The sequence below is a fragment of the Ictalurus furcatus genome, chromosome 5, assembly GCF_023375685.1.
Source record: "Ictalurus furcatus strain D&B chromosome 5, Billie_1.0, whole genome shotgun sequence".
Classification (NCBI taxonomy): Eukaryota; Metazoa; Chordata; class Actinopteri; order Siluriformes; family Ictaluridae; genus Ictalurus; species Ictalurus furcatus.
In genome coordinates this window covers 31,274,720-31,289,583 of record NC_071259.1, presented here as the reverse complement: position 1 = coordinate 31,289,583, position 14,864 = coordinate 31,274,720, and the positions used below count along the sequence as shown (strand labels likewise).

The following is a 14,864-nucleotide window of genomic DNA, read 5'->3' as shown; positions in this document are numbered from 1 at the left end:
AAATCTCAAAACTTTGATTTATTATTGTCTCAAGATTCTGACTTTTGTCTAAAAATCTTTAAAAAAACAAACAAACAAACAAACAAACAAACAAAAAGACGACCCCAATCTCAAAATGAGAATTTATCATCTCAGCATTCTGACTTACTATCTGTAGATTCATTCTGACACACGATGCCGGTCAAAAGTTTGTGGACGCTCGACTGAAACGTTTCTCATGACGTTAAAAAGGCTTCTGACCCGAAGGCGTGTGATCGAACGTGTGAAATCGGTGTCGCGGACACAAAATATAATCGTGCCGACGTCTTCGTTTCTTTCATTAGAAAACGAACATTTTATTTACAGAAAAATCTTCATTTAAAGACGACTCGGAGAGAAATATTCCAGAAAAGCAGCCGATGAGAGTCCGGCGTCGGTGGGAACTCCTTTAATACTGTTTAAAAACCATCTCGGGGAAATTCCTCAAGAAATCGCTCGAGAAAACGCCGAGAATACATTTCCGGAAATTCTAGGCGAAAACGGCGTCGATTTTGAAGACGCCAAAAGATAAAATTATTTTGATTTATTTTGGATTTTTTTTTTATCACGACATCATTCCCATAGTTCCGTTTGTGTTACTCCGAAGTTTTGATGAGGTTATTATTATTCTAAACGGTGGGGAAATAATAAAAATAAAGAATGAGTGTGTGTACATGTTTGACTGGGAGTGTATAATCTCACAGGTCCACAGGATAGATTATTCTATTGTATATTATAAATGTATATCTGTTGTAACAAGTGAAACGGTGGTGGGAATGACAAACGTGCTGACGTGTTGAGTGCACGGAGACTGTGATGTGTGTGTGTGTGTGTGTGTGTGTGTGAGATGGTGCAGTACTAACTGGGAACGGGCCGCAGGACATCGGGGATGAGGATCTCCACCAGCGCCTGGTACAGGATGTGATCACAGCTCCTCATCCACTGCTTCACCGGCTCGAACTTACACAGCGCGATCAGCTTCTCCCTCGGGATCACGCCTTCGATTTCCTCATCACTACACACACACACGCACGCACGCACGCACGTACACACTTCGATTCAGTGGATAAACTCAACATTATCTCGAGATTCTCACTTATTATCTCGAGTTTATAACTCATCATCTCGAGATTTCTGCTTCATCTCAAGATTCTCACCAAACTTATTAAAAAAATGTCTGACATTTCCAGAACTCCAGCTGTCTCCGGTTGCAATGGCTACCAAATTATGCGTCCTAAGATCACAGTTATCAACTCACGACCAAAGAATTCTTTCACGATATGCGATATTTTTTTTGTCTGCGAGCGTCTGCTGAAAAAACAACCACAAATCACTAAACAGACAGCAGGGTCTAAAGGTCAGGTTAAGCCTTCTGGTTAGTTTTGGCACATGTACAGTAATCCTCATTAAAACTGTAAACATAGAGCTGACATAACGGCGTGCGTGGCGTGGTGTCTGACCTGCTGGGGATGGTGGTGGTGTTGCCGTCACTAGATGGCAGTGCTGAATACCAGAAGGTCTGCCACAGCTTCTCGATGAAGTGAAACTGCAGATTCATCACCACGTCTAGAGTGGCCTGAGCGAGAGAGAGAGAGAGAGAGAGAGCAGACTAAGTAACTAGGGAAGTCGAGTCAAAATAAATAAATAGTTAAAAGTCGTAAATCCATTACTGCGGTTTTATAACACGGCGTTGTTGAATTCTCAATTCTGATTGGTCAGAAGGTGTTGATTAATTAACAGCAGCTCTGACAGTAGTGCAGCTTCAAATCACAGGTGTATATTACTGCGCTCGTTCTAACGCGTTATCGTTTCTATAGTAACAGCTTGACGCATAGTGGACGCTCCACATGAACTAAAACTATAAACAAAAACAGCACTGTTATGAATACACATATACTCGCTGATAAGGTGAAGCTCTCTGTAAGGAGACGTGTATTTAACGTTTATGGAAGGAGTCTCCGGTGTCATTTCTGGACAATCTCCTCGGTAACACGACAAGTGGTATTTTTTAATCTGATTAACTTTAAGAGAGAGAGAGAGAGAGAGAGAGAGAGAGTAAAGAAAGCGCGGTGAGGGAACGTCTGTTTACAGCGGCTCTAACGTAAGCGATACCAGGGACGTTGAATGTAACTATAAACGGATAAAAAGTATGACGTTTAATAAAACATTATTTCAGGGTGAACGTAAACGTAAACGTTTCTGACTGCGGTTGTCGCGAAATAAATCGTTCTGGGGTTGAGCTGCAGTACGTCCGAGTACGCAAGCTTACTTTCTGCCTTTTCCTGTTTCTATTTCTTTATTTAATTTCGAACTAAATTCTACACAATCGTACACTTCACCTGGACAACAACAAACTCTCCAAAAATAATTCTAAAGACTGCGCACAGAAGGAAGTGGTGAGCCAACAGACAGGAATTCGGCTCACCCTTACACACACTAGCATTGTGAAAGTGCAGCAAGTTCGTGTGTGTGTGTGTGTGTTTGTGTCTGCGTGTTGCACTAAGTTGAGAGATTCTCCTGTGACAGGACACTTGCTCCTGTATCCAGTTGCCTGGCCCTACGCCACACCCCCCCCCCTCCCCCTCCCACCCTCACCCCAACACACACACTCCTCCTTTCCACCAATCACACGACATGTTTTTGGGTTCTCGGCCAGGTTGTCATGGCAACCTTGTTTACCGTTGCCCCAGCAACAGTTCAAACACTGCGCTCCAAAACCAGAAGAGAAAAAAAAAAACAAGAGGAAAATTCCCCCTGCCTCGACAAACAATCCCGGCATGGTTGTAAAAAATTACAGTCCAAAAAAGCAGAGTTTGACTCACATGTCTGTACGCGCGCGCGGGTGCGTGTGTGTGTGTGTGTGTGTGTGTGTGTGTGTGTGACGACACAGAAATAAACAAGCTGGATTAGAAACGCCCAAAGACCTGAACTGAGCTGAAAACTTTACGAGTAACAGAGCAGATAAGTCTGTACTCGGCACAGGATCTATAAAAACACACGCAAGATTTTTTTTTTACAAACGTTTAAATATATTTATCTGATTGAAAAGAGGAAATCTGGCGAGAGACAAAAAGCAGAGAGGGTCTGAGCATGTGCGTGTGTGTGGGCATGTTTTTATATCTTATTGAGGCCCGAATGTCCCCACAAAGACAGGAATATCTGACAGTTCTGACCTTGTGGCTGGAAAACTACTTTAAAAAAAGAAAGAAATAAAACACTGAAAGAGCGAAAAGGCTTCTCGGGTGCGCGCGCGTGCGTGCGTTTGTGTATGTATGTGTGTGTGTGTGCGTGCGTGTGCCTCTGCCTGGCTGAAAGGTTAATTGGCATGACTGGAAAGGCGCTGAGTGAGGGATGAAAGGAGCTTGGGAACAAAAGGTGTGAGATGAACAGGGAGAGCAGAGGGGAGGGACTGGAAGAGAAAATTAAACCAGAGTTCTAAGAGTACTGTAATGTAATGCTAACTCTCTCTCTCTCTCTCACACACACACACACACACACACACACACATCCTGCAGGTAGAGGAGTGACGAACACGTGTGACGGACAGAAGTACCTCACAGTGGTCCCTGTAGATGCTCTGTAGCTTCTTCACGTCGTTCATGGTGATGCGCTCCGGCAGCGGACAGGAGTCCAGATCGAGAGAGGGGAACGGGGGCAGGGCGTGGGACACGTCTGCAAAACACACACACACACACACACACACACACACACACACATTTATATAAGCCCTATAACAATGCTCAAGCCCTACGTAACTACAGCATCGTTCACACTCTCTCCTGCGTATTAAAAACCATTCAGCGTGCTCGATGACATCACAGACTAATTTGCATATCCATCGTTAGCTGTATAATGCTAGTCACTAATGTACGCTAATCGATTCTGTTTCACGTTAACGAGCTCAGGAGTCACGTTTGCCCGTTTACCGCGACATAGAGTGAGAGGGCCGCGTTGTTCGAGCGAGAACGCCGAGTCGAGACGAGAGCACCGGTCCAAACGTTACTTATGAGACATGGTGGAGAGTGGGCGGGGCTTCCTAATTTGTCGGTTCGTATCGAGTCCGTAAAATAGTTTCAGATTCGTGCGTCGATTCGTTTTGTACTCTGAATATATTAAACGTTTACGTGAAGCATACAGGATTACAGTTTGTATACGTGTCACGGTTGCTCGGTGTGATATGACAGTATTATTAGTATCGGTTACCGATGTACTGTTGGTGGTGTTGGCTCTGAGCGGCCACGCTCTGCTCCGGTGTGCTGCTGGAGTGCTGAGAGCCGAAGGAAATGCAATCGCTCATGCCACCCATCTTCTGCAGCGGCTTAAACCTGAGCACAAGGGGCACACACACACACACGCACACACACACACACACACGTCAGCTAGGGCAGTAAGCACATACTAGACAAGCCCTTATCAGGGAATCACCAGATGGGAACGATACAGAGATAAATCTCGTTCGTTACGGAAAAGGAAGAGACTCGGGACGTCACCCATGTGACACTTTTACTTTTCTATTGCTTTCTATTAAAGCTTGAGCATCCAACACACATTTAGCACTGTCTCACACACACACACACACACCTCTGTTTGTGGTGGATGGGCTGCTGTCTCATGGCCATGTACTGAGTGTCGTCCTGCATTTGGTTGAGAGGAGAGTCGGGCTTCACGCGGATGCCGTAGTAGTGGTACTTCGAGTTTCCCCTGAGACACACACACACACACACACAGAGAGAGAAAGTTACACAACATAAAGAACAAAAACCTGTGCTGTTAGACATTAAGACACGTCTGGTTTGTGGCTCCTCGACATCATCATCATCATCATCATCATCATCAAGTACAATCCTACAAACTTGAGGAACAAGATAAAATTTTATATACACTGCATTTTCTCAAGCTTCCGAAGCTTGAACCTTGGCATCTACACACAGATGAAGGACATTTGCCCAAACTGTCCTGTACAAAGACTCTGTACCTTACACCCTCCAAAATGAGAAAGCATTTATTTATATCCATTTCATCGGTCTAGAATTAATCAGAAAAGATCGGTTAGAGCGCATGTGTCCAAGCGCACCAGTCGCCGCACTCCAAATTTGATTATCCATTCATCCAGACATCCATCCATCCATCTAACCATTCATCCATCCATCCATTCATCCAACCGTTCATCCATCCATTCATCCATCCATCCATCTGTTCATTCATCTATCCATCTATCCATTCATCCAACCATCCATTCATCCATCCATCCATCCAACCATTCATCCATCCATCCATTCATCTATCCAGTCATTCATCCATCCATCCATTCATCCAACCATTCATCCATCCATCCATTCATCCAACCATTCATCCATCCATTCATCCATTCGTTCATTCATCCATCCATACATCCATTCAGCCATCCATTCATTCATATATCCATCCATCCAACCATTCATTCATCCATCCATTCATCCATCCATTCATCCATCCATTCATCCATCCATTCATCCATCTATCCATCCATCCATCTAACCATTCATCCATCCATCCATTCATCCATCCATTCATCCATCTATCCATCCATCCATTCACACATCCATTCATTCATCTATCCATCCATCCATCTATGTATTCATCCATTCATCCATCCATCCAACCATTCATCCATCCATCCATTCACACATCCATTCATTCATCTATCCATTCATCCATCTATGTATTCATCCATTCATCCATCCATGCAACCATTCATCCATCCATCCATCCATTCATTCATCTATCCATCCATCCATCCATCCATCCATCCATCCATTCATTCATCTATCCATCCATCCATCCAGCCATCCATTCAACCATCCATCCATCCAGCCATCCATCCATCCATCCATCCTTCCTTCCTTCCTTTATTAAGTGAGGAACAAAACACTTTCTGTTACAGGAAAATCATGTTTTATTCCTCTTATACCACAGCGATCTTTTATTATTTAAATAACGCTCCATACATTTGATAGTTTATTCAGTTTATAGTTATGTTTAATGTTGTAAAACACGTTCGCTCCTGTTATCGCTTGCATTACGGCAGCTGTAAGCAGTTGTTCTTTCGCCAGACGGTCTTTTTGCTTAAGATTTTGAAGTTAATCAAAAGTTTTTTGGAAAAAAAAAAAAAAAAACGCAGCTGGTCATGTGACTGAGAAATCATTAAACTCCTCTGTCCTGAAGATGTCGGAAAACTTCAAGTTAAAGCTTTACCTCCAACAACATACCAACATATCAACGATTACGATTGTATAGAGATGTGTGTGTGTGTGTGTGTGTGTGTGTGGACAGACCTGGTGCCGAGACGACGTGTCCGCAGCCCCATGAACACCGAGCGGATGAGTTTGCCAAAGGAGGCGGCGTTGACCGGGTCCAGCTTCTGCTCGTGGCAGTGACGCAGGTAGTGGTTATAGAGGGAGCAGCGTGCCAGACTCACTCCTTCCGCCGTCTCGTAGTTATCCAAAAGCCACTGCAGCTGCACGCAAACACACACAAACACACGTCAGACATGACAGACTCGTTACTATTTCACACTGAATCTGAAAGCATATAAAAGAAATTCAACAAAAAAAAAAAAAGGCATCAAGAACTATGAGAGATCAAACGTGTTTAAACGAGTTTTACGTTTAAGATTTGATGGCGTTTGAACGGTCTCTTTAATAAAGACTGCGGTGGCAGAGCCGTATCGATGAGCGCGGGCATCGAAGACGAGTTCGGAAGCAAAGTTTAACAGGGAAAGCGGGTCCGTTGTCAGTTGACTGCCAAGTTCAAGCCTGCCTTCTGGATGGAGATATAGAGCTGCGTTTGCCGGGCCTAGGCCTGTACCCCTTGCAGAGCCCTCAGCGTAACGTCTTCTGAGATAACGAATCAAACTCTTTATGAGCTGAGATTATAAAACTAAAAGCCAGTGGAGGGTTTTAATAAAGCTGAACTTCGTCGAAAGTGCAGAACGGATTATGATTATGTGCAACAGTCAGGTTAGAATTCAGTGGGATTTACAGCCCCTTACAGCTTCTTTAGCTAAACCACTTACATGTGCGGAGTCGTTCATTACAGAAAGGCAGCAAATTAGCATAATAGACTAAGCTAAAATACATAATTAGTTAACGTTCCGCAGGTAGTACCAGCTGGTTCGTTTTTTAAAGGTTTTTCTCCCCCAGTATATTAGTATTAGAACAGAATCAGAATAGAATTAGTATCGTTAAGCATTTTCATTGGTTTCCTGAATCTCCGATTTTATTGGCTGCCTTGAACCGATGAAAGCGCACCCCGAAGTTTTCCGGTCGTGATCATCTTGACGACCGATGAGCTTGAGATTGAGCTGGAACACTAACTTCGAACGAGACCACAATACTTACAGTTAGCGTTACGATGTTACTGCGTCTTAAACTGAGCGCCATTCGTGCTCATTATGCAAATTCGGGTCGTGCAATCGGTTGGTCTGATTTGCATATCCGTCACGGGTGCAATGCAGTGCGACCATCTGTGTCGGTAAATGTTCCCAGCTCCAAATTTCTGCATCGGTGCCTGTAGTCGGATTTAAACCTGTAGTAGGCGTGGCCAACAATTTTGCAAAATGTGACAGCAACGGTGTGCGAAGTCTGGCTCTGACAGTTCCTCGACCTCAGCAGCATCGCTCTAGTTCATAATTCGTCTCCATGAGTATTAGATTGTACAGAATGGTATATCATGCAGACACGTCAGAGACGATTTAGAAGGAGCTAAGCACTCACCCCCCCCCCCCGTCATTCCACCAGCAGTGAAAAGTAAAACCCAAACAGTAAAGAGGTAATTGGCAAAGCAGAGGGGTAGCAGGAAGGTGTGAAGTGTAGACAGTAGCAGTGGGCCTCCTTTTATTCTCTGGTCTTTCTCCAAATAAAGTTTTCTTAGATGGCATGACTTACATGGCTGTTGAGCAGGATGCTCTTGTGAGAAGCAATCCCTTCAGACTTTTGGAGGTTTTCAATCGCCATTTCAAGCTACAGAGAGAGAAGGGAGGAGCATGCAGAACCAGGAAACCAGGTAGGAAGGTAAGGGAAGGGGGGAGTGAGAACAGGTGACAGGCAGAGGAAGGTAAGACAAAGAGGGAAGGGAAAAGAAATGCAAAAACAGAACAGAAAAAAAGGGAATCATACTGTTAGCTGTAGCAAGATCAGGGCAATTCCATTACAGTCAGTCAGTGTGTGCAGACGAACACACTGAAAAATATATAAATATAAATAAATAAATAAAAATTTAAATGTTAAAAAAAAAAAAAAAGGTGAACATGGAGACGTGGGTTAAGCAGCAGGCCGAGATTCTCTTACTGAGTCACGCATGCAAATGAGAATGCAAATGCCTTGGTGTAATTCATGCTAATAATAAAGCTAATGCAAATGAGCTGCAAAGCGCTGCTATGCTTCGGAACTTTCCGTGTCACTTGTGACGCTGCAGATGGAAACGACGAACAGCCTGAACAGGCTAAAACAGGATAAAAGATGGAGCGTGCAGGAAGGAAGGAGGAAGCAGGCATCCTTTTCAGGTCTTTTAAAGGCTCCCGAGGGCCAATGATTAAGGAGGCGAGGGGTTGGTTTGTGCCGCAGGGCGCTCGAGTGCTTGTGAGATGCGCTGATGGATTACTGAGAGGCAGAAGTGACGACAGGGACAGCAGCTGCCTCCTCTCTCTCTTTCTCTCTCTCTCTCTCTAATATCTCTCCTTATCCAAATCTTTCTCTCTTCATCCCTGTTGGTTGCAGCGTCTCTCTCTTTCTCTCTCTCTACATCACTGCCTCTCCCTTCCAGTCTCACTGTGAGAGTCGTTTTCTCTCAGACTCTCACAGTCCCACTTTCCCGGTCTCTCCCTCTCCTCCAGTCTTTTTATCTTAGTCTCTTGCTCAGTCTCTCCCTCCCATCCAGTCTTTATCTCCCAATCTATCTTTTTCTAGTCTCTCGCTGTCTCTTCCAGTTTCTTTCTTCAAGCCTTTCTCTCAGTCTCTCTTTCGTCTAGTCTCTTCCAGTTTCTTACTTTTAGTCTCTCTTTTTTCTGGTCTCTCGCTCGGTCTCTCTTTCCTCTAGTCTCTTCCCATTTCTTACTTTCAGTCTCTCTTTTTTCTGGTCTCTCTCTCTCTGTACCTCCCAGCCACTTTTTTCTCTAGTATCTCAGTCTCTCCCAGCCTCTCCCTCCATTCCATTTTCTCTCTCTTTATCTCTTGCGCAGTCTCTCCCAGAATCTCACTCTCACTGTGTCTCTCTCCCCCCATGTTTTTTTTTTCCTTCCAGGCCTCTTTCTCACATTCTCTCCCTCTTTGCCAAAATTTTCTCTATCTGTCCTGTTGTCGTTCTGTACCCGGTGTCTCTCTCTTCCCGTCTCTCATTCTCGCTCCCAGTCTCCCTCACAATTACTCTTTCTCTGTCTCTCGTAATATCTCCATCTTTCCCTCCTAATCTTTCACTCATGGTCTTGCTATGTACAAGTCTCATTCTGTATGTTTCTCTGTCACTCGTCTGGCAATTTCTTCTTCTAGTCTTTCGCTTCCGCTGCCTTTTGCTTGTCCACTTTTCTGTCCCTTTCACTCCACAGGCCAGCTCCAAGACACACACTCTCAACCCGAGACATAGTAATACTGGTGCATGCTGGGACTTCAGCCGCTGCTGAACGGCAGCGACTGAACATCTGAATTATTTCATTAATCAGCACCTCGCAGGAAGAGAAAGCCACTGCTTTCAAGCTAGCGTGTGTGAAAAGAAAATATAACATCTGGTGTCCGGAGAGGCCTCGTTTACATCATCATACAACCATCATGAACTAGTTCAAACTCTTTACAGATTAATTGTTGCCAGCCTTGAGAACGGTGGAGCGTACCATTGCAGAGGAAGAGCGGGAGGACGGAGTGGCGTGGTGGCGGCCGTCCATGCCCCCGTGGATAAGATAAGCGCCGCTGCTGGAGATCACATGGCTGCCGCCCACGTCCATGGCGATGCCCACCATGCTGTGGGAGGGCACGCTGCTGGCCGAGGAGACCACCGTGGTGACCTGCGTCGCCCCTGCCTGAGTGTCAAAGTAGGAGTTACCGCTGGCCTGACCGTACAGCTGGGCATCATGGTTATAGGTGTACGCCGTGCGGCTGAGAAGACAGAGAATCACGGGTTAAGCGAGTTCACTGACGGAAAGCGATGCTCAGACGAATTAAACCTGATACATTCCTGCAACATTAAATAAGTCGTAAATAAATCATTAAATAAAATCATAATGTCACCACTGCTGGCAGTTTGTGAACAAACTTTTACACCATGATACATATCGTGTTTCGTAGAAATGCCTTCAAAAATCAAGATCATTTTGGCATTTTGTTTCTTGCTTCTAGGCTGTCGCTAAGTCTCCCTTTCTTCTATTCTCTCTCCGTCTCTCTTTCTTCTTGTCTCTGTCATAGTCTTCTCTCTCTTTATTCTGGTCTCTCTCAGAGTCTCTCCCTCGTCTACAGTTTCTCTCTCTTAGTCTCTCTTTCTTCTGGCCTCTCTCTCTCTCTCTCTGAGTCTCTCCCTCCCTTCCATGTTCTCTCTCATAGTCTCTCTTTTTTCTGGTCTCTCTCTCTCTGAGTCTCTACCTCCCTTCCATGTTCTCTCTCCCTTAGTCTCTTTCTTCTAGTCTCTCACAGTCTCTTGCTCAGTCTCTCCCGCCTTTCCAGTCTCTCTTTCTTCTAGTCTCTCTCATAGTCCCTCTCCCTCCCCTACTGTTTCTCCCTCTTTCTTCTGGTCTCTCTCTGAGTCTCGCCCTCCCTTCCATGTTCTCTCTATCTTAGTCTCTCTCACTTCTAGTCTCTCCCAGTCTCTCCCTCCATTCCAGTCTCTTTTTCTTCTGGTCTCTCTCTCTGAGTCTCTCCCTCCCTTCCATGTTTGCTCTATCTTAGTCTCTCTCACTTCTAGTCTCTCCCTCCCTTCCAGTCGCTCTTTCTTCTGGTCTCTCTCTCTGAGTCTCTCCATCCCTTCCCTGTTCGCTCTCTTAGCCTCTCTTTCTTCTAGTCTCTCTCATACTCCCTCTCCCTCCCCTCCAGTTTCTCCCTCTTTCTTCTGGTCTCTCTCTGAGTCTCTCCCTCCCTTCCATGTTCTCTCTCTCTTTAGTCTCTCTTTCTTCGAGTCTCTCCCAGTCTCATTCCCAGTCTCCCCCTCCCTTCCAGTGTCTCCCAGTCTCTTTTTTCTAGTCTCTCTCCGTCTCTCTTTCTTCTCGCTCTCTTACTCTCCCGCCTGCCTTCTAGTTTCCCTCTCTGTCTCTTCCAGTCTCTTTCTCAGTCTCTCCCGACCTATTTATTCACCCAACCCTATACTAATTATTCACACACACACACACAGAAAAAAAACAAAAACAAAACACACCTACTGGATATTAGCCAGTTAAATGAAATTACTAGCATTAGCTAGATGAAAACATAGCTAGCATTACATAGCTGGCTAACACACACTTATGTACCTGAACAGAAGATGAGAGCTAAATATTTATTTAAGACACTAAAATAATAAGACATCGTTAATGTTTTTCATTTAATTTAATTTATTTATTTACGAATGTCCGTTAATAAGAAGTGAACAAGATACTATTTGTTTTCTGAGTCTCACTTTCAACAGTGTGAAGGACGTTCAGCCCACACCGTGTCGGTCGGTCAGACGTGGACGGACTAGCTCTCGGTTCGCTTGACGGTCCGGCAAAAACAAATCGGTCTAGTTTTAGATAAACATGTTTAATTAACGTGGTCCAATTAGTCACACATTACAGAAGGAAGCTGAAAATCCTTTGGGGTTCATAACGATGTTTTGAGGTTTGCACCGCATGAAGAGCGACACATGCATGGCTTACGAAGGGTGTCGCATGCGCCATGAAAAAAAAACAAAAAATACAAACAAACAAAAAAAAAAAAACGTTATCTTCTACTGACAAGCTGTGATGAAGAAAAAAAAACTAAAAAAAAAAAAAAAAAAAAAAAAGAACGTAAGCACTTAAAAAAAAGTCATACACTGATCGTACACGCAGATATGAACAGAGGAGATTTGTGTTTGAACTAGCGACACGGTTGTCATCAGAGGATGGAGACATCAGCTGCTACATGCTAGACTGAAAATAAGGGCTGATGAAAAATTGCTCAACATAACGGATTTGTCTCTCCAACTGTCTCTCAAGTTTGGTTCCTGGAGTTTGTCCCGCCTCCAGGTTGTTCATTTACAAACATTCTCTACATTTACAAACAAAACATTGAAGACGCTAGTCAGATTTTATTTTTTATTTTTTTTAAAACCCCACAGAATGCAGCTCATCATCAAAATGTTAGCCGTTAGAGATTCGCGGTCGTCATGGATACTTCGCTGATAATTCACTTTATCTGGTTTAAGACTACAGCATGTCTGGTGGGTGTCTGAAAGTACCGCGTCCAATCGGCATCATTTAAAGAGATATCAATGGACAATGAGATTAATATCGAGCAATATTATTGGCCAACTGATAAAGAACAAAGCTTTAACTCCAAAAATACAGGCTTTTTTTTTTTTTTTTAAGAGAGTGGGTGTGGCTTACATGGTGCCGTTGGGGTAGATGGTCTCTCCGCCTTCGACATACTGCACCTGGGTGGGGTATACGTGCTGTACATGCTGCACCTGGCCCCCACACACACACACACACACACACACACGCACGTACGCACGCACGCACACAGAGAAAAACAAAAAGAGTTTTAGCAAAAATCAACACTGTTTCAAAGATTAGTTGCAGTTAAAGATATGAAAGGAGCCCGTCTGAAGCTGGGATGAGACGGTAAGCGTGTGATCTCGACTTTAACGCTAACGACCAAAAAAGGCCTGTTGAGCAGCCAAAGCAGAGCTCGTTATCCAAGTCATCGCGGCGGTCTCTGAAAAACGGAAGCAGAATTATTCACGTCGGAGTTTCACACACCCGTCACTGGTTCGGGAGATAAAGCGAGTCAGAGAGAGAGAGAGAGAGAGACAGAGAGAGAGAGAGATAAGAAGTGCCAGGTGTGTAAGAGATTACAGTGTCTGACCTGGGAGACTGTGTGTGTGTGTGTGTGTGTGTGTATACCTGCTGAGGAACCTGTTGCACTCTAGACAGCTGCTGGACCTGTGGCTTTGGGGACGAGCCTGTGGCCTGGACTAACACTCGCTGCAGGACCGTGAACAAACACACACACACACACACACACAAAATCAAATAAACAATCAGTGTCTCTTATCATTAGATAAAATGGCTGCCGAGTCTGAGTGACTTCCTGACGAGTAACTTTAATAAAATCACAAGGACAAGGTGCCGATTATATCACCATGACAACTTATCTATCTATCTATATATATATATATATACATATAAAGTGAATAGACTACTGTTGAAAAATTAGCAAAGTGCTAACTGCAACAAAATAAAAAACTGAAAAATAAATAACTATACTGTTCATGCTACTGCTAACAAACCTTGTACGTGCGATCTAGGGTCTGGGGGCATGTCACTGCGTCACCATGACAACATTTATATCTAACGTGTAATTGCTGTCTACGAAGGTTGTTTTTTTTTTAAAGTGCTGTTGAATCCTCCACTCAACTCTGACTGGACGCGTCGATTGTTTTCCAGTAACAGCAGCTCGGACAGTAGCGATGGCTACAACTCACACGACAGCACTATATTAACGCGCATGTTCTGATTCGCTACAGTTTCTATCGAAACAACTCACTCACGGGAACTAAACACCTTATTCAACAAAGAAAAAGATTTACAGATATTATTGATATTGTGTAAGGAGTTGGGTTTGGTTTTTTTTAGATTTATGTAAGGAGTCTCCAGTGTCAGAGCTTGTCTATGTTTTCCAGCACAACATAGAGGTCTATACATTGCATGTTCCAGTTGCTCTGGCTCTTCTGAACACGACTTCTGAGCTCACTGCTGGTTTTTACTCAAACCTGTAATGCTGGAAAGCCTTCCATCTACATGATCTACAGCATTCCTTCTCTCTCTCTCTCTCTCTCTCTCTCTCGACGTCCCAGTGTTGCGCGGCTCGTCCAAACCCAACATCTCTCCTTCCGGCTGGTGACACCGATGGTTTGTTCTCTCACAGCGGGTGAAATCGACTCTTCAGTCTTTCTGTCTGCCGCACGATACGTTTCTGTTCTTCAGCTGAACATCAGGCCAGCGCTGAGCTCCATGATTGACCTCCTCGGCAGGTATCCGGGCTTACACGCAACGACTGACGCAATTTGATGGAACTTTTATAACTAGGAATAATATTACTAACACGGCTGACTCGCTTCAGAGTCAAAAACAGACTCATTTTTTAACGCTCGCTTGTCATGCCCTTCGGCCACTCCCACTTTTTTCTTTCTTTCTTTCTTTCTTTCTTTTCCAAAGCGTGACGGCTTGTTCCCCACCTCCTCCTCCTCCTCCTCCTCTTTATTCTCAATGGACTAATCAAGACTTCTATTTATACTCCGGATCATCTCCTGCCAGGTTTGTGAAGTCTCTAATTAACTAGACAACATCCAGAGCTGTCAATTATCCCCGTTAATTCCGTCACCTGTTAGTATTATTGTCGTTTATTTTTCTTTCATAGTTCATAATAGCCTGCAGTGCCAAATTCGAATTCTGTTAAAAATGCATCCGAATGCATATAATCATGGGGACTTGAACGTGAATCGAATATGGATATATTTACTTTCCTCAAATAACTATTAAAAGTTCACACAGCCTTTACTCGAAACTTCTTTGTGGCCTGTGTGCAGGTGTAGTGTGTGTGAGTGTGTGTGTGAGTGTGTGTGTGTGTGTACCTGTTGCGACGGAGGTACAGGTTGAACAACTGGTGCCT

The 14,864-nt window shown here is 44.2% G+C and overlaps 1 protein-coding gene across 5 annotated transcripts in view; it reads right to left on the bottom strand.

Annotated features, from left to right (window-relative positions):
* Positions 1-14,864, bottom strand: part of rfx2 (regulatory factor X, 2 (influences HLA class II expression)) — a 42,546-nt gene that overhangs the window by 4,435 nt on the left and 23,247 nt on the right. For 4 of the 5 annotated variants that reach the window (XM_053625813.1, XM_053625815.1, XM_053625816.1 and 1 more), the window contains 11 exons: positions 14,827-14,864; positions 13,097-13,177; positions 12,578-12,657; positions 9,881-10,142; positions 7,944-8,018; positions 6,333-6,514; positions 4,600-4,719; positions 4,222-4,343; positions 3,572-3,690; positions 1,479-1,594; positions 882-1,033 (listed from right to left, as the gene is read on the bottom strand). The exon at positions 14,827-14,864 is cut by the window's right edge and continues 85 nt beyond it. In XM_053625813.1, coding sequence (XP_053481788.1) covers positions 882-1,033; positions 1,479-1,594; positions 3,572-3,690; positions 4,222-4,343; positions 4,600-4,719; positions 6,333-6,514; positions 7,944-8,018; positions 9,881-10,142; positions 12,578-12,657; positions 13,097-13,177; positions 14,827-14,864 — 1,347 coding nt within the window. The remainder of the gene's footprint in view (positions 1-881; positions 1,034-1,478; positions 1,595-3,571; positions 3,691-4,221; positions 4,344-4,599; positions 4,720-6,332; positions 6,515-7,943; positions 8,019-9,880; positions 10,143-12,577; positions 12,658-13,096; positions 13,178-14,826) is intronic. The other variant, XM_053625814.1, reaches the window with a different exon arrangement.